The sequence below is a fragment of the Meles meles genome, chromosome 3 (assembly GCF_922984935.1).
Source record: "Meles meles chromosome 3, mMelMel3.1 paternal haplotype, whole genome shotgun sequence".
NCBI lineage: Eukaryota > Metazoa > Chordata > Mammalia > Carnivora > Mustelidae > Meles > Meles meles.
In genome coordinates, this window is record NC_060068.1 from 104758848 (window position 1) to 104778511 (window position 19664).

The window sequence follows — 19664 nt, forward strand, 5'->3', positions numbered from 1 at the left end:
TTGGCCAAATTCTACTAATGCTCAGACCTCAAACGAAATATCACTAACTCCAGCAAGGCTTTCTTGATCTCCATCTAGAGCAATTCAGTTATGGATTTACCTCTACTCTGTGTTTCCCTTTTATTCCACAAATACTTACTGTGCTATACAGTACCAAACACTGGATATAACGTACTGAACTAAACATTTAGTGTCTGTTATAATCTCATGCACTCTAGTGGATGTTAGGGATAGTATTTTTTTTTTAGATTTTATTTATGTCTTAGAGAACACAAGCAGGGGGAGAGGGAGAAGCAGGATTCCCAGTGAGCAGGGAGCCTGACGCCAGGCTGGATCCCAGGATCATGACCTGAGCTGAAGGTGGGTGCTTAACTGACTGAGTCACTATGCTCCCCTGCTGGGATAAATAGTCTTATGCCTTTATCATACTAGAGTATAAACTACCTACAGCTCATCCCCCACTAGGCTGCAAATTCACCAAAAGTAGGCAATTTGGCTTGTTAGTCACTTACTAAAGAATAGTAAAGAGATGAAGATCTCAAGGTCAAGAGGTGCAGTGCATGGGTTTGTATGCCAGCTTAGTGACCTTTTCGTTGTGTGCTTCTTGCCCAAGTAACTTAATCTGTTTTTCTTACTGTTCTCATCACTAAAATGAAGGCGATAACACTACATACCTCATAGGACTGTTGAGTTGTTGGCTCTTGGCTCTTGAGTTGGTACAAATAAAGGACTTAGAACAATGCCTGAAATTTAGTAAGTTAATAAAAGCAGACACCTGTGTTATTAACAATAAAAGCAAACTACTACTGTCTGAACATAAGTGGGATGAAATAATTACTTGAATTCAAAAGTGATCAAAAAGAGGGGTATAAATAAAGCCATTTAAGTGGCTGATTTCAAATGAAAGAATCTAATTACAAATGAAAGTTTCTTCAAATATACCTACAGTGTAAACAAACTGACCCAGCTAACTACAACAACTTTTTTACCTGATTTAGTAATAATTTGGCTTTGTATTAATACTGAGAACTCCATAAGAGTAATTAATCTCTTATGTAAACTTCAAAAGAGAAAAAGAAGATTGGGATCCATTTTCCTTAAAGTAAGTCCTGTGTTACCAAAAGGACTCATTTTTCTCACAGTTCCCTTGGCTAATGAGTATGGTGTGTAGTTGGGCTAGTTTTTAATGTTAAACAGTGCAGAGATTTTAAAAGACAAAAAGTAAAGTCCATTTCACACCAACTTCCTGAAGTAATCTGTTAACATTTTGAGATCTATCATTCCAGGCCTTTCTTTGGTATATACTTAATAATATATGTTTATGCAGTTTTGAAAAGCAAAAAATATATAAGATTTTGTTGTAGGCACAAATAAAAAATTTTATGACAAAAATGTAAGGATCCTTCCCTATTAGGATATATATAGATTTACTGCTTCTGTTCAAGATACAGATTTTTATTTTTTTATTTTTATTTTTTTTTAGGTTTTATTTCTTTATTTGTCAGAGAGCACAAGCAGCTGGAAAGCAGCAAGCAAAGGAGAAGCTGGCTCCACGCTGAGCAAGAAGCCAGACGCTGGGACTCCATTCCAGGACCCTGGATCATGACCTGAGGCAAAGGCAGACACTTAACTGACTGAGCCACCCAGGCATCCCATGATACAGATTTTTTTTTAGATTTTATTTATTTATTCGACACACAAAGAGATAGAGATCACAACTATGCAGAGCAGCAGGCAGAGAGAGAGGGGGAAGCAGGCTCCCTGCTGAGCAGAGAGGCTGATGTGGGACTCTATCCCAGGACCCTGAGATCATGACCTGAGCTGAAGGCAGAGGCTTAACCCACTGAGCCACCCAGGCATCTCCATGATATAGATTTTTTAAAAAACATTTTATCCACTCCCCAATTGCTGATCACTCAGGTTGTTCCCTTTATTTTTTTTTTTTAAAGATTTTATTTATTTATTTGACAGAGAGAGAGATCACAAGCAGGCAGAGAGGCAGGCAGAGAGAGAGGAGGAAGCAGGCTCCCCGCGGAGCAGAGAGCCCAATGCGGGGCTTGATCCCAGGACCCTGAGATCATGACCTGAGCCGAAGGCAGCGGCTTAATCCACTGAGCCACCCAGGCGCCGCAGGTTGTTCCCTTTAGAATTTTTTTTTATTATAGCAAATATTGAAATAACATCCCTATCAACATCCAATTTTTGTTATATCTACAGGTTAGGTAAATGGGATCTTTATGTTCAGTTCTAAGTGTCATAAGGCCTGACGGTTTTAATTTGCAGATAAAATTTTTATTTGAGATGAAAATTTGGACAAATTGTGACAATTCATGTCTTTGAAGGGCTGTGTCTTAAACTCTGGTTATCTTTTATTACCAGTAAGAATTTTATGTGAAAATATAGACTAGGAAGACTGCTCACTACACAACAGTCATACTGGACTTTTTTTCTGTACCTCAAATGCCAATCTTTCTCAACTCAGAGCTTTATTTTGCATGTACAGTTCCCTTTTTCTGGAACAGTCTCCAAATATTCTTCTGTTAGTCTTTTTTGTCATTCATGCCTTAGCTCACACCCTACTTCTCTGGTAATCCTATCTGGTGGTTCAGTCTAACAGCTAGGAAGCATGTGATTTGGGCATTCATCTTGTCAAGGGTAGTGGTCTTCAATGAAAAGCTGGAAATTCCAGGCGCTTGGGTGGCTCAGTCATTAGGCCTCTGCCTTCTGCTGAGGTCATGATTCCAGGGTCCTGAGATCAAGACCCGCGTAGAGCCCCCCCACAATGGATTCCCCCTCATCGAGCCCCACATCAGGCTCCCTGCTCAGCAGGAAGCCTGCTTCTCTCTTTCCCATTCCCCCTGCTTGTGTTCCTTCTCTCACTGTGTCTCTCTCTGTCGAATAAATAAATAAAATACTTTTTAAAAATCTGGAAATTCTTTGCCATTGTTTTCTGGCCTTGAGAAGAAGTGCTTCAATTTAAAACAAGAAGCATTATCATTTTGGTTAGAATAAAAAAAAATGATTTCAGTTGCTTACCTATTATCTAGGGCAGTGATATAATACATGCTGGAATTTGTTCTCTCCAAGTCCAGCAGTTTAGTTAAAATCACAGAACTTGATCTTAGTCTCTACTATCTATGCAATTATGTCTGGCAATTTAAGGTATAGACCATTTCCCTATTAATGCCCTTGTGATCCCTGGCCTGGATCACTAATTTGGCCTCTCCAAAACATATGTGTGAACTTAATGCAAAAGCAGTTTATGATTTATTGCAGTTTCCTGTATGTCTTGTATTTGTAAAAACTCAGTATGTGTTTTTTAAATAAACAATGAACCAGATATAACTAATTGACAATCAGTGGTTGTTGAACTATTGAAAACACTTCTAGATAACTTGATAGGGTCTCCACAATAAATATTAAAATACTTTTTTTTTCTTCTTGACTTTCCTGAGGGTAATATCAAAATAAAACAAAACAAAAAATCCCTCAGGGAACCTGGCTGGCTCAGTCATAGCGCATGCAACCCTTGATCTTGGGCTGGTGAGGTCTAACCCCAGGTGGAGGTAAAGTTTACTTAAAAAAAGTACAATAAATTTTTTTAAATCCCTCAACTATGAAATATTCGTCAACATGAAGAATTCTAAAATCTTTTTCTAGTGTAAAATGGCAGTGGTCTCACACAGCTCTTTTTTTCTGTCAAAAAGTTTACCAAGATAACAAAAAATCCCAAGGTCAAAAAGAATAAGAGATGAGTTAGTGAATGAAGAATGTCATCCTATTTTCAGAAGGCCAAAGCAGAGGAATGACTGACAAATTAACTCAGGGATCAGAGAAAGTTACATGTTAAATGTCTGAAAAGCAGTATACCAAAGAAAGAAAAACCCACTTGATATAGAACCTGTGAAAAACTCAGTGTTTGCATGCAGAAGTTTCCAAGGAAGGGAGAAAGGTACCTGGCTGGACATACGGGGTTCACTGAACTACATGCAGAGCTGTTGGATGTCCAGGATCCCTAGCCCTCCCTAGGATGACTCTGCCTTCCTCATTCCACAGATGTTTATTTTCTAGGTAAATTAAACCAAAGGCTGAAACTAAGAGAAAGCAGGCACAGATAAAGCAATGTATGGGATCAAAGAAGAAAATTATGTGAAAATCTATATACTTCACTGTAGTAATCTCACCCCTCTTCCCCCATTCTCGATCTCATTAAATCAGTATCTAGGCCTTACATCACACACAAAGAGTTAAGATTTCAAGATTATTCTCTGAAGAAACCATGTGTTGCAGAAAAAGAAAATCAAATACTGACATTTGGGCATTCTTCAAGGAAAAGGCCAGGTAACTGTCTAGTACAATGAAGTCTACCTGTTGGCAAATTATCCACGCACCATCTGCTTTTCAGTGCCTCACTTTTATATATTAATTGACAGCCAAAGATAATCAAACAAGGAAAGCTTTCCGAAGGGAGAATCATTTCAGCCTACCTCCTGCCCCCTCCGTTTCATTTTTACCCTCAAAGTAAAACACCGACGCAGCTTTAGAATGGAAAACCTTAAGAGAATTCGTTCTAACGCTGGGATTGTGAGCATATATCTGGAAGGGAAACGCGTGTCCTGACAGGGGTATCTTCAAGCTAATGTCCCAAACCCCCAACTCGCCTTGGAAATTGGGCCTGTTGTCATTTATATCCCCATCTTCCGCGGCTGCCTCAGGCTCTCTGACTCCTCAAGAACCTCAAAACTTACGCCAGTAGAGGGCGCTGGAGCCACACAGCTCTTTTCTTAGAGACTAAAAAAATAACCTGTTTTCCACGCCGATTGTAGAACGCCGTGTCCTAACTCTAGAAGTGATGAGGGCTCGGAGCCACCAGCTCCCAGGGCTCCAACCCCAGATCCTTGGCGACATGGCCGTGAAAGTAGCCATTCTCCCAGCTCCGCAGGCAGGGCGGAGCGGATCTGAGGGTCTCAGGCTCCACCCTTCTCCCGCACCTCCCCCAACCCCGCAGAGTCGCTGGGCGAGGGAAGAGCCGCTGCAGAGCTGGCATTCCTGTCCTAAAGACTTTAAGGGTTTTCCGATCAAAGGCAGCCCCAATTGTTATGTAAATATCACCCCCCAGGCCCAGTAGTTTGTCTTCTCTGTCTTAAATCTATTTCTGTATGTTTGACCTTTGACCCCAGGCTGGCTCCACTAGGCGCTTGTCCCCTTTTGTTTTGCGGAGTGAGAAACCTGGGGAGAGGGCAGGGGCTAGTGGAAAAAGAAAGCGTTTCTGTCCCGGCCTGGGCCTGTTAACAGCGGTGTCTCGAGTCTCTGGCTGTAATTGCAAGAATTTAAGATTTTATTTATTTGAGAGACAGCACAAGCTGGCAGAGAGGCAGGCAGAGAGAAAGGAGGAAGCCGACTCCCTGAGGAGCAGAGAGCCCGATGCGGGGCTCTATCCGAGGACCCTGGGATCATGACCTGAGCCGAAGGCAGAGGCTTTAACCCACTGAGCCACCCAGGCGCCCCTGTAATTGCAAGAATTTAGCGAACAGCTTTCAATCGCTGTATTATAATTCATTAAAAATATGTACTTACGTGGCGCCTGGGTGGCTCAGTCGGTTAAGCAATTGACTCTTGCGGAGCTCAGCTCCGCTCTCCATCTCACTATCGTTGAGTTCAAGAGTTCAAACCAGCGTTGGACTCCAGCGTGGAGTCTACTTAATTTAAAAAAGAAAGAAAGAAAGAAAAGAAAAGAACAGTACAGTACAGTACAGTGACGTGAAGTCTGTACTCAGCGAGTGCCCCGGGCCGGGGAAGGCCGGGTGGCGGCGGCGGCGGGCAGTAGGGCGAGCTGGAGGCCCCGCGTGACCCCGCCAGCTGGAGGTTATTCAGTGCGCGGGGAGAGCGGCCCGAGACCTAGCGTGGGGTTAAGCGGCTTCTCCCGCCGAGGAGGGAGAGTCGAGAACGGGCGGCTGGGGTGAGACACCTGCCCGGGGCTCCAGAGAGCTGCCTCCACCAGAACCCGGCCGGAGAGTGTGAGGGAACATGAAGTCCAGTCCTGCCATCCAGGCCGCCATCGACCTGACAGCGGGCGCGGTAGGGGGCACGGCCTGTGTCCTGACCGGGCAGCCTTTTGACACAGTGAAAGTGAAGATGCAGACGTTCCCCGGCCTGTACAAGGGTCTCGCCGACTGCTGCCTGAAAACGTACTCCCAGGTGGGCCTGCGGGGCTTCTACAAGGGAACCGGCCCTGCGCTGATGGCCTACGTCGCCGAGAACTCTGTTCTCTTCATGTGCTACGGCTTCTGCCAAGAGCTCGTGAGGAAAATGGTTGGACTGGACAGGCAGGCGAAGCTGAGTGATCTGCAGACGGCCACTGCGGGGTCCTTGGCCTCCGCCTTTGCTGCGCTGGCCCTGTGCCCCACTGAGCTTGTAAAGTGCCGACTACAGACCATGTACGAAATGGAGAGGTCGGGGAAAATAGCAAAAAGCCACAATACAATCTGGTCCGTCGTGAAAGGTATCCTCAGAAAGGAAGGCCCCTTGGGCTTCTACCAAGGACTCTCCAGCACTCTCCTTCAAGAAGTTCCAGGCTATTTCTTCTTCTTCGGGGGCTATGAACTGAGTAGATCGTTTTTTGCCTCAGGCAGATCAAAAGATGAACTAGGCCCTGTCCCCTTGATGTTAAGTGGTGGAATTGCTGGAATTTGTCTTTGGCTTGTCATCTACCCAGTGGATTGTATCAAATCCAGAATTCAGGTTCTTTCCATGTCTGGAAAACAGGCTGGGTTTCTGGGAACTCTTATAAGTATTGTGAAAAATGAAGGAATAGCAGCATTATATTCTGGACTGACCGCTACTATGATTCGAGCGCTCCCTGCCAATGGGTCACTATTTCTGGCTTATGAATATAGCAGGAGAATGATGATGAGCCAGTTTGAAGCATATTGAAGGGTCTCGATGAACTGGATCCATGTAAATGCCTTAGAGGACTAGTTTATCTCGGGTTTCATGGAGCCCTGGACCAATGTGGAATTATTTACTTCATGGGAATTTTTTGTCTTCCCTTCTTCTAAACTTTACAGAAGAACTATTTTACATCATATGATTTCCACCCATAATTGTATTAAATAGAAAGATGGCTGCTCATGTGTTTGGTGGGATAGACATAGTGAGCAGGTGGCCTATGACCCTGATCTGAAATGACAAATATAGTTCCATCATGGCTCTTGTATAAGCCTGTACAGGTACATGCAGTTTAGTAGGTTATCTGTTGTGAGTAAAACAGTTTGGTTTCATGTTTAATCCGTAACCCAGAAAGACGGAATTAACCATGTTTCATGAAGATGGTCATAAATGACACCTTAACCCATTTGAGATGTAGGGTCTCTAAAACTCTGTTTAACATGTTCACTATACCAGGCAATTAAAGTTTTAAAAAAGGTTTTGTGTGGTATTTGAAACCTGAAATACCCATCTAGATTTTTAAGAGGACAGTATACCTGCGTACTGGTGTGGCTTCCACATTCTTGAGTTAAAATTTCAGAATAAGCATCCTGCATTTTCCCAAGATGCTTTCTCTCTCTCTCTCTCTCTCTCTCTATATATATATATATATATATATACACATATATATATATGTATATATATGTATTATACATTTATACATACATATATGTTTTGGGGTTTTTTTTAGAATTGTGTTTTTATTTTTTATTATGTTCAGTTAGCCAACATATACTACATCATTAGTTTTTAATGTAGTGTTCAGTGATTCATTGGCTGTGTATAGCACCCAGTGCTCATCACAACACATACCTCAATACCCGTCACCCGGTTACCCTGCCCCCCCCAACCCATTCCTTTCTGTAACCCTGTTTCTCAGAGTCCAGAATCTCTCATAGTTTGTCTCCCTCTCTGATTCCTTCCCATTCAGTTTTCTCTCCCTTCCCCTGTGGTCCATGCTATTCCTTATGTTCCACATATGGGTGAAACTGTATGATAATTGTCTTTCTCTGCTTGACTTATTTCACTCAGCATAATCCCCTCCAGTTCCATCTATGTCAATGCAAATTTTATTCATCCTTTCTGATGGCTATATATATGTTCATATATATCTTCAGATATATTTAGAAAGCATCTTTTTTGGGTTTTATTTCAACTCAACTTAGCTGACATATTGTGTATTATTAATTTCAGGATAGATTCATCAGTTCAACACGCTCTGCTCTTTCTGGCATTCATTTTCAAAGTGGGACCATATTCTGCACTGTTAGTTAGGTGCGGCCTAAAGCATCAGGACTTTGGGAAGTAGTACAGCCTTCCTCTGTACCAACTTTCCCTCTTCTTCCCTCCCAAAGAGCTTCCCCTCTGCTGGACTTTATTTTTTTTTAAGATTTTATTTATTCATTTAAGAGAAAGAGAGGGCAGGAGTGAGGGCAGAAGCAGGGGTGAGGGTCACTGGGAGAGGGAGAAGCAGACTCCTCACAGAGCAGGGAACCTGACATGGGGACTTGATCTCAGGGTGCGAGGATAGTGACCTAAGCTGAAGGCAGACGCTCAACAGACTGAGCCACCCAGGTATGCCATCTACTGGGTTTTAGGTTGAGGAATGGACGAATGGGATGGGAATTTGATGCATTTTGGATTATTCATGTCTTCTCTGCCACCCACCAGTCAGAAACCCTTCGAGGGCAACAGAAAATGCCAAAGCCAAGAGAACTTTTGTTCATTGTTTGGTGGTTAATGACAGTACTCAGACATGAAATGCTCTCCTCTCAGGCTGAACTAGACAGAACTTAGTACTTGCACTCCACAGTGAATAGGGCTGACCCATCCTGAAATTTACCTCAGGGTCTGTAACTCCTTGTCAGTCTTTTACAATGTTTGAACCTTCTAAATTTGGTATTGGCCATGAGGGAATTTTATTGATGATTGTGTATGAGGTGTGACTGTATAAAGCAATGAAACATAAGAAAAGCAATTTTATTAAACCATATCATATGTATATGTTAAGCACTGAAGAAAAAAACCCAGAAAACAAAAACAAATAAACAAAAAACCATAGTTCATCTGATCCCCACACACTTGGAGTTGAATACCTGTTCTTCAACCATCTGGAATAGAGGGTCATTCTGGTTACAACTAAAGTAAGCCTCATTATTCCTTGCTGCTCCAAGACTGGCAGAATTTCTCTCAATAAAATGTTGTTCTTAAGAAGCCTATAAAAAGCTGGGGCACTTTTATTCCTAGTTTAAGGAGATTTTTACTCCATAATAAAAAAATTTTAACAAATATTTTTTCTGTGTCTATAAAGACAATGGTGAGATTTTTCTCCCTCTAATTTACGTCAATGACTGATATTGCCTTTTAATTTTCCTTTCTTGATATCGGAGTCATGCTAAACGTATGACATTTCTATGGAGTGTTCTTTCCTTTCTAGTCTTCAGAAGTGTTTGTTTAAGACTGTAATTATTTTTTCCTTGAATTTTTGGTAGTACTCATGGCCAGCTGATGCTGAAATATTCAAATTATTAACAGTTAACGTACTCTCCAGTTTTTTCTAATCCTGATGAATCAGCTTAATTAACTTATATTTCTCCCCATGTTGAAACTGGCTATTCAGAACCTTAAAAGAGCTGGTGTCAGTGAGGTGGGATTTGCTAGATTGGTCCTGGCTCGCAGAAACATGTGGTTTTAGAAGAGAAAGGATGAAAAGGTGAGGGATGAAGAACCTTTGATTTCTGTGTGGCCACACAGTCACCCATGGTCTAGAGCAGCAGTTGTGCTATAGTCAGGGGCTAAAGGTATAAGATGCCAATAGAATTTAGTAATGGATCCAACTTCTGAAGAGCTGGTTCACTGAATACACAACGAAATGCAAACTAATAAGGAAAAAGGCAAAATATTCAATCCCTTGGATTAAAGGAAAACCAGAAACCCAAAATGGAGTCACTTATGCTAAGTCAAGTCACCAAATGGGGTTTAATACCTAACCTAATTTCAGTTTCAACCTCTCCCAGATATGTAGCCTTAACAGTCAGTCAGAATTTTTTGGTCAGTACCAATGAGGTAATCTATCACACAGGCCTCTCCATCCTCCAAAGGAAGATGAGGTAATCTACCTATTAAGATCGCCTACTCTGGGGTGCTTGGGTATCTCAGTTGGTTAAGTGTCTGCCTTTAGCTTGAGTCATGATCTCAGGGTCCTGGGATGGGGTCCCATATCTGGCTCCCTGCTCAGTGGGGAGTCTGCTTCTCCCTCTGCCTCTGCTTGTTCTCTCTCTCTCAAATAAATAAATAAAATCTTTTAAAAATAAACAACCAAAGAAAATGTCATGAGTAGTGAATAAGAGTAAGAAGCAGGCAGAGAGGCAAGAGAACAGTATCAGCAAGTTTGGGGAAAAAATAAAAAGATCTCTTGCTCTTTCCCCTAAGAGATGGTGACTTTGCCTGAAACAATCCTTCCTTCCTTCCTTCCTTTCTTTCTTTTTGCTGATTGCCCCCCCATTTCTTCCTATAAAATCCTTTAATTTTATACAGCTTTTCAGAGATCCTTTCTATTTGCTAGATAGGATGCTGCTAGATAATGAATCATTGCATAAAGCCAATTAGATCCTAAAATTTACTCAGTTGAATTTTGTTTTTTAACACTTGGTTATTGTTATTTGTAACTGCTAAACTGAAAAGAGAAGAGAGCAATTCTGGGTCATACCTTGATGCTAGACCAAAGTCATTTCATTGAGTCTGAGTTTGGGCCACCAGCTTCAGAGATGCCCAACTACACCTACCCGAGGACAAAAAAAATTGTTCAGGAACAAAAGAAAAGTCCCTTTAGGACCTCTAATCATCAACAAAATAGTCAAAGTTGGTGTCAGAAAAACCAGGAAACCATTGGAACCTGGGGGCATAGTGTGAAGGAACTGTTTTATCTTATAGATTGGTATCATCAGCTTCCTTAAAAACCTTTTACTTGAATGGATTGTGAGAATAACTCCTCTAGGGGTTACGTTTTTCATTTTGAATGCTGCAGAATGGAAGAGCACGTTTGGGTTGATACAGGACCCACAGCTCACTATGGAACAATTATAGATGGCAAATGATCGAGATGTACTGGGGGTTACTCTTGAGGGAACAGTTAGCCTGATGGACTGGGTAAAAGCCACTATAAGGTCTGTTTACCCTAGAAAGAAGATTATCCATTTCCCTTTAGATATGCCAAGTGGAACACCCAAGGTGAGGCCGCTGATATGCTTCATATGCAAGTTGTGTAGGATTGGCTTTATGAGGACCATAAGATTCACCCACTGAATATGCCCATCACCTAGGTCACAGTAAATGCTGTGTTTAGGGCATGCTCTTTCACATGGGCTTTCCATATAACCTTAAATTGTTGCAAAAGCAAAAAACGGGTTGGGAAGCCTCCTCTAATTTTCTCTCTCAACTTTCCCCATGAGTCTCGCAGATGCTAATAAAAGCATAAAGTTAATTAACAAGAGATTGGGGAGAGGCGAAAGGGAGAGACAAAGTATTCTTTGCAAAAAATAGAAATTTTAAATGGTTATTAACGAATAAAGTTAATAGAATGGATATTGATAGGAACAAAATAAAGAGGGGGGAAAAGGGAAAGCCACAGGATTTGTCTCAACAGGGTGGAAATCTTTAGATGGTTACTTAAAAATGGGATTAATAAAACAGACATTAATGGGGTTAAACAAAGGTTTTAATACAGTACTACCTAAGGTTGGGCAGTCCAAAGGGACCCCCTCACTAGCCCCCAAACATTAAAGGATCCCCAAACAAGTCCTGCTCTATTTTTTTTTAAAGATTTTTATTTATTTATTTGTCAGAGAGAGAGAGAGAGAGAGCAAGAGCGAGCACAGGCAGACAGAGAGGCAGGCAGAGACAGAGAGAGAAGCAGGCTCTCTGCGGAGCACGGAGCCCGATGTGGGACTTGATCCCAGGACACTGGGATCATGACCTGAGCCGAAGGCAGCCGCTTAACCAACTGAGCCACCCAGGCCTGTTTGGAGAAAGGTAAAAAGTCAGAAGATAAAGATTACATGAGAAACCTAACCAGCAATAGCTTGGGAACTGTGGGTAGGTAGATTATTTGAGACAAAAATTGACCAAAGGGCCAGGGTCCCATGGCTTGACCTCTTGCTGGGGACTCAAAGCCTTTTGCACGAGAGTGGATAAAATGGCCAGGGGTTAAAGATACAGATGTAGTGAAAAGAAGGGCCATCTGTGCCCCAATGTTTATTGCAGCAATGGCCACGGTCGCCAAACTGTGGAAAGAACCAAGATGCCCTTCAACGGATGAATGGATAAGGAAGATGTGGTACATATACACAATGGAGTATTATGCCTCCATCAGAAAGGATGAATACCCAACTTTTGTAGCAACATGGACGGGACTGGAAGAGATTATGCTGAGCGAAATAAGTCAAGCAGAGAGAGTCAAGTATCATATGGTCTCACTTATTTGTGGAGCATAACAAAGAACATGGAGGACATGGGGAGATGGAGAGGAGAGGGAGTTGAGGGAAACTGGAAGGGGAGATGAACCATGAGAGACTATGGACTCTGAAAAACAACCAGAGGGTTTTGAAGGGGCGGGGGAGGGGGGGAGGTTGAGGAACCAGGTGGTGGGTAATAGGGAGGGCACATACTGCATGGAGCACTGGGTGTGATGCCAAAACAATGAACACTGTTATGCTGTAAACAAACAAATTAAAAAAAATGGCCAGGGGTTGGGGAAGAGAAGTTTCCACAATTCCTCAATATGGGAGTCCCACATAATGTGATACCAAAGCCCACGGGTGAAGCCCTGATTTGGGCTACAATTGGGTTGAGATTACCTAAAACTGTAATGGTTGATAGGATTATGAAAGATAGAATGTTTAAGCAGGTATTATGTAAAGAAGTTCTCTCAACTAGACGGAATGTTTTATATGAGAATTGACCTTCTGTATGGGTGGGAAACACTTCCCTACCTATTATAAAATCAAAACCTGTGGATAAATCCTAATAGAGACTATAGTTAGGAACTTATGGGTTGATGAATTATGGTAAAACTTTGTAGGAGAACTGGTATGCTTGAATAAGCTTTATTGAAGTGGTTCTGTCTTTTTTAACTGATTATATTTGGGCAGTAGACATTGTACCTGACTGAGGAACATCTCCCTTAGTATTGTAAAACAGAAGACACGTCAATCAGTCCTGCAGGTAAGGTTAATTGGACATCCTAAATGAGAACCATGAGCCATGCAGTGTGGAATGGAAGCTGGAGTGCTGGTAGGGACAAATTCTCTGTGTTGAGAGCCCTGTGTGGAGCCAAGGCTAGGACTTAGAACAAAGCCCTGTGAGTGCTTCCCTGCAATGCCTACTGGGACTTTGGCCAAGAGAATTTCCATTTGAAAGGTATTTACTGCTTTGTTATTAGATGTTAATCGAAGATATCCTGGTGATTAAAGGACATAAAATGATGCTGAAAGCCAAAATACCCATAACGTCTAGAGTAATATTGGTGAAATACTCTAATAAGGATGGAAATGCCCACAAAATTTCATAATAAAATGGAAATGGTTTACTTGGGATCCTGCAGCCTGGGGAGTGCAAGGAAATACAAGGAGGAGCCTCATTTCCCATAGGACTGACTTTGGAACTGCATAAGGCCTTGCTGGATTCTATTGTCACACGGGCAGTGCCCTATAAAGAGCCCTCAACTGACTAAAAAAGAGCTGCTTTGTTGATGGATGACAGTTCCAAGGTGAATGGACCATATCCTATTTGGAAGGCTACCACCCTGATGGAAGGCAGTCACCTAAGTCCATGAAATAAATAAACATTGGGGGAAGTTTAGAGATGGGCTGAATATGGACATAGTCCTCTTGCACCCACTGAGGCACAAAATGCCAATACAAAGTGTTCTAACTGGTGTGCCTAAGGGGCCCCGTCAGTTAAGCACCAGACTCTTGATTTTGGTTCAGGTCATGATCTTGGGATCCTGAGGTTTAGCCCCATATTGGGCTCTGCGCTTAGCAGGAAGTCTGCTTCAGGATTCTCTCTCCCTCTGCCTCCCCACCCCCACATTCTCAATCTCTCTATCTCTCTAAAATAAATAAATAAACCTTTTCCAAAAACTGTTCTGTCAACAAAAGACACGGAGACTACAGGTTCTCTGGTGGGAAAGACTTGAACATAACTGGAAAGTCAAGCTGATACTGGCAGCTCCATTGGGCTACAAACGGATGCTGACTATATATAGCCATGGACTCTGGACTAGGCTTGGCTTATCTGGTGGTAGATGCAAATGATCAAAGTGTTAGGAAAGAACTGGAAAAGAAGATACTACACTAATTGAGACAGCTGACTGTCATTTCTTCAGACCAACAAAATCAGTTTATAGCCCATGATGTCTAACAATGGGCAGAGTGATACCGTCCTAAGAGCAGTATTTTGATAGAAAATTGGAACAGGTAATTAAAACACTGGCTGGCTAAGAGAAGGGGAGATAAAAGCAGGAAGGCCTGGCTTACATGTCTTCATGAGTCTGTGCTCACACGCAAAAAGAGGAAGGCTAAAGGAGTGTCCCCACTGGATTGATTTCTCTTGCTTCTCTGGTGGGTCTGGGGAAGATGGGAGTGCGGAATTTGCTGGTGTACTTTCTTCCCCATATCACCTCACCTTTTCTTCCCCGGCTTCATGCAGTACCCCAGAATACAAAGGAAATCAAGTTAAACTGAGGTCCTTAGGATGGGCCCTAATCCAGTATGGCTGATGTCCTCCTGAAAAGGTGAAATTTGGACACAGGCACGCACCAGAGTGAAGACTATGTGAAGAGACACAGGGAGAAGAATGCTACCTACAATCCCAGGAAAGAGACCTGGAACAGATTCTTCCCCCGAGCCTTCACAAGGAACCAACTCTGCTATAACAGCTTGATTTTAGACCTCTAACTTCCAAAACTGTGAGATGATAAATTTCCATTATTTAAGCCAACCTGTTTATGGTACTTTCAGCATAGCAGCCCCTAGAAAACTAATACAAATGCAAATCTATACCTCTGGCCATCCTTCTTTCCAGGAAAATGAACAATCAGGTGTACCATTCAAAGTTCTTTCCCATCAGGAGTTTCCTTCCTTTCTAGGCCAGTCCTGCAGGATGCAATTCTCTAGGAGTCTTCTTCTGACTTGCGTCAGATTTCTGTGTGGAAATATTGCTAGGTTAGGCTCAAATTTCCCATCTTCAGTAATTTGATCCCAGGGAACTCCCACTGAGGCCATAGATGTAGGTTGAAAGAGGTTATAAATGCAGGAACAGCAGGAGCCCTGCCAGTCTAAACCATCCACTCATGAAATGTATTTATATTCTCTAGACCTTGTCACTTATGATCTTGTATTATTACTTCCACTTGTAGATGGAAAACTGCTACACATGATACCAATTTTATGGTTAGATGAATGAGCTAATATCTAGTAAGTTATAGGTATCTCAGATCACATGTTCATTTAGTATTCCACAGTCAGGCTTCAGTCTCTACCATGGTCCAATAGCAAGCTGGGAGCTGTGTTACTAAGTTGGGATCTCTAGGAAGGAGACATTGAGACTTAAGAGTGTAGGGTGTTTGCTAAGGAGTTCTTTGGGATTAATAGCTGTGGAAATGAGGTATAGAAGCAGGATTCAGCAGACAGAGAAGTGGGGAAGTCTGGAGTTAAGATGACCCTTTAGAGGTATGCTGTGTTAGATTGAAATAGCCAGGTCTATATATTTCCACCTTGATCAGTAATTGGACATGGCTCACTCTGTTACTGGTGTGACAGCTGAAGGATGGCCACTGATCACTCTCCTGGAACGCCCAGAAACAAGTCCTTCATTGGAAGAGAACCTGGGTGGTGCATCTCCATGTCCCTACAACCCACCTGCCGTGCCACTCAGATCCTCTTCATATCTGTTTAGGAGGCAGCTCCTTTATGGTTCTTCTGGGCCTCTTCCTGAGGGAAAGCTTGGAAGAAAAAGTTTAATAGGATGACCTACAGCCCCTACTAGTGAAACTGGTCTCAGGGTTAAAACTGGTAATTATCTCCCTCTCACACTGCCCACTTCAGGTTTCTTCTAACCCTCCACTAGAACGTCTGCTTGTGTCACCAACTTACCTGGTGGTGTAAACCAGACTTTTTTCCCTGAGAGATGTGAGCCCGGTCATCATGCTCTTCTCCATCTGGGATTGTTGCATATACCCAATTTCTGAAGTAATTGGGCAAATGTGTACCAGGAAGCACTCAAGTAGGTCCTCTGGGTACCAAACATATTTGCCTTGCCCCCAGGGTATAATAGCAGCCCTATTTCCTCCTCATGATCAGAGTCAAACTGTATCACTTCTCCTCTTGTCTGCTGGAACCCAGAAGACTGAGGTTACTGCTTTAGCCTATATTATATTGGGGATCTTGCTATGTTCCCTGGTGGAATGTTTTCCCTTTAGGGATAAGGGCTTCTAACTCTGCAGAGCCCAGATTTCAGAAAAGGGGAAGCACAAATTCCCCAAGTGGATTGTTGAAAGCAATGGTAACTGAAGCCATTCCTGCCATATAAATTGTTCAGTGTTATCTCAGTTGCTGGCAGGTTAGGCATTTGGCTATGGAAGCAGCTGGATGAGTCTTGGTAAGTGAGGCAGGGACACTTCAGTCTTTGCCACTGTGGCCTCTTTGTTCTTGTGCTCATCATGCTAGCAGTGTCCTGGCTAATGAAAGAGGTTGTCTAAAGTTAAACAGATATGTAATTTTGTCTATTTCAATGTTTAGTGACTCTTCTTGGTGGGATGCCCTTTGGTGATCATTAACTTAGCACACATAGATTTTCACACTTGATATTCACTCCTATATGTCCATCAACATGCCTCTAACTCAGAGCTCCTTATACTCAATCTTCCAACTTTTCAGGACCCCAAGATTTTGTCCTCTAACACCTTTAGTCAATGAAAAGAAACCAGAGCTCTTTGTAAGGACAGTTGAGTACATGTCTGGATAAGCAATAAAAAAGAATAACTTTGTGACCTCTTGTTATGGCCAGAAAGCAAGGATCCTTTCAATATAATGAGTTGGGTCAAAATCCCAGAGAGGCCAGTTTAAGGGAGTTTTCCTGTCAGCCGAGTTGTGATAATTAGTAAAAATGGACCAAAGATAGATACTTGATTAAATATAGTCCATAAACACTAAAGAAGTCCATAAACACCATGAGTATATAGGGATACTGACAAAAAATGTTGATTTTCTCTTCAAATAATTAGTATTACACTCAATTAGATTTTTAGTTTATTGATGATCCTTTTGCCAATACTTCACCATTTTAATTACAGCAGCTATATAAGATGTCTTGCAAATATGTTTACTTGTCACTTGCAAATTTCTACGAAAAAATTGGTTGGAATTTCATTGGGATTGCATCTCTATAGAGATCAATTTGGTGGTAATGGACATCTTAATAATTCTGAGTCTTCCAATCTATGAATGTGGCATATTTCTTCATTTATTTAAATCTTCTCAACTTCTCTTTGCAATGTTTTACAATTTTCAGTGCAGAAGTCTTGGACATCTTTAGTTAAATCTATTCCTATTTATTTCTGGATGCTATTTCAAATGGTAGTTTTTAACTTTTTCCCCATTTGTTGCAGTCATATGGAAATATAATCAACTTTTACAAATCAGTCTTATAACCTCAACCCTGCTAAATCCACTCTAGGTTCTTTAGGATTTTCAACACATGCAATTATGTTATCTGTAAATAAAAACAAATTTTTTTTATTTGACAGACAGAGATCACAAGTAGACAGAGAGGTTGGGGGGGAGAAGCAGATTCCCCACTGAGCAGAGAGCCCAATGTGGGGCTCGATCCCAGGGCCCTGGGATCATGACCTGAGCCGAAGGCAGAGGCTTTAACCCACTGAGCCACCCAGGTGCCCCAAAAGCAAATATTTTAAGTACCTGTGTCTTTTATTTATTTTTCTTGCATTTTTACATTGACTAGACCCTACTTTATATGTTGAACAGAACAGTGATTACTTTCTAGCCTTGTCTCTAGTATTATGGGGAAACACTCAATATTTCACCATTAAGTATGATATTAGTAGTAGGATTTTTTTTGGTAGTAGGATTTTTTTTTAAAGATTTTATTTATTTGACAGACAGAGATCACAAGTAGGCAGAGAGGCAGGCAGGGTGGGGGGGGAAGCAGGCTCTCTGCTGAGCAGAGAGCCCGATATGGGACTCGATCCCAGGACCCTGAGATCATGACCCGAGCCGAAGGCAGAGGCTTTAACCCACTGAGCCACCCAGGCATCCCGGTAGTAGGATTTTTATAGATATTCTTTACCACATTGAGAATGTTCCCATCTTCTAGTGTGTTGAAAATTTTTACAAAGTGCATTGTGTATTTTTCAAAGACTCCCTATGAATTAAGATGATCACATAAATGTTCTCCTTCATGTTGTTAATATGATGAATTACACTGATTGGTTGTTTTAACTTAACACATACTATGTTTATAATTTAGGATTTTATTCAGTTTTGAGTGACAAAATTCTCACAGCATGACCCACCGATTAGCAAGGTGCTTATTTCTCTCTTGGAAGAGTCCAGAAACAGGCAGTACAGAGATAGTATGGCCACTTAATAATGCAAAAGGGGAACAAAGTTACTCATTTGTTTATATTGTATATATATTTGTCTATATATTATAGGTGCTCACTATAGAAGTTACACTTTTCACAATGTGGAGAAAAGGGAGTCAGAGTTTTGGAGAAAATCTCTAATCATGATATCCTGAAACAGCAGTGAGAATAGGCAGGTTTGACTATGTAGAAAATTCAAACAGTTGTGTACATCTAGCTGCCAAAGTAGAACCATGATGGGTGAGCTCATGGAGGTGTTTGTGGAAGCTGCCATCTCTGAGGGAATTGAAATTACATGCTTAGTGATTGGCTTACGGCTGATTTTCAACAAAGCCAATAGTTAGGAAGTCAAGGTTGAAGTTTGGAACTCCTGAACAATTCTGGATCTGTCAATCTGCTACTTCCACATTCTTTTGAGGTTAATGGCTTCTTCATTTTGCATTCCAAATCTCATGCAGGTTACTCTTGTCCAATTCTAACTTACAACCATATAGCAGAGAAGAGTCTAGAAAATGTGGTTCTAAGTCTCATTTAACACAATCCAGCACAATCATCATTCCCCCTAGCTTTCACTCTCATGGTTGCAAGGGCTCTCTCTTCAACTTGGAGAGTTTTCTAACTTGGAGGAGCAAAGCACAAAAGGTAAAATTACCGAGTCTAATGAAACCATCCTTTTTGATAACCTTGCACATTTTTTACTTACATCAACTACTTATTGACCAAAGCAACTGGTTGTACACTACAATAGCTACAAAATGCTGCAGATCTCTTAATAGTAAAGAACAATAACTTATTCCAACAAGTACCAGAGTCAATATTGTAATGACCACATGTATTACATATGGGAATGGGAATTAATTAGAAACAGTAACAAAAAAACTAATTTCAAATACATTTACATACTAAAAACACTTTATTTAAGTCTAAGGACTTAATAAAGTCTTATGAAGTCTTATGAAATAAAGTCTTATGAGGCTTTCACAATGGAAATTATACAATACATATTAATGAACCA

The 19664-nt window shown here is 41.5% G+C and overlaps 1 protein-coding gene across 1 annotated transcript; it reads left to right on the forward strand.

Moving 5' to 3' along the window:
• Positions 1–6027: 6027 nt before the first annotated feature.
• Positions 6028–6933, forward strand: LOC123937871 (mitochondrial ornithine transporter 2). Its single transcript, XM_045998655.1, has one exon. It carries the CDS (start codon positions 6028–6030, stop codon positions 6931–6933), a length of 906 nt encoding a protein of 301 aa, XP_045854611.1.
• Positions 6934–19664: the final 12731 nt, after the last annotated feature.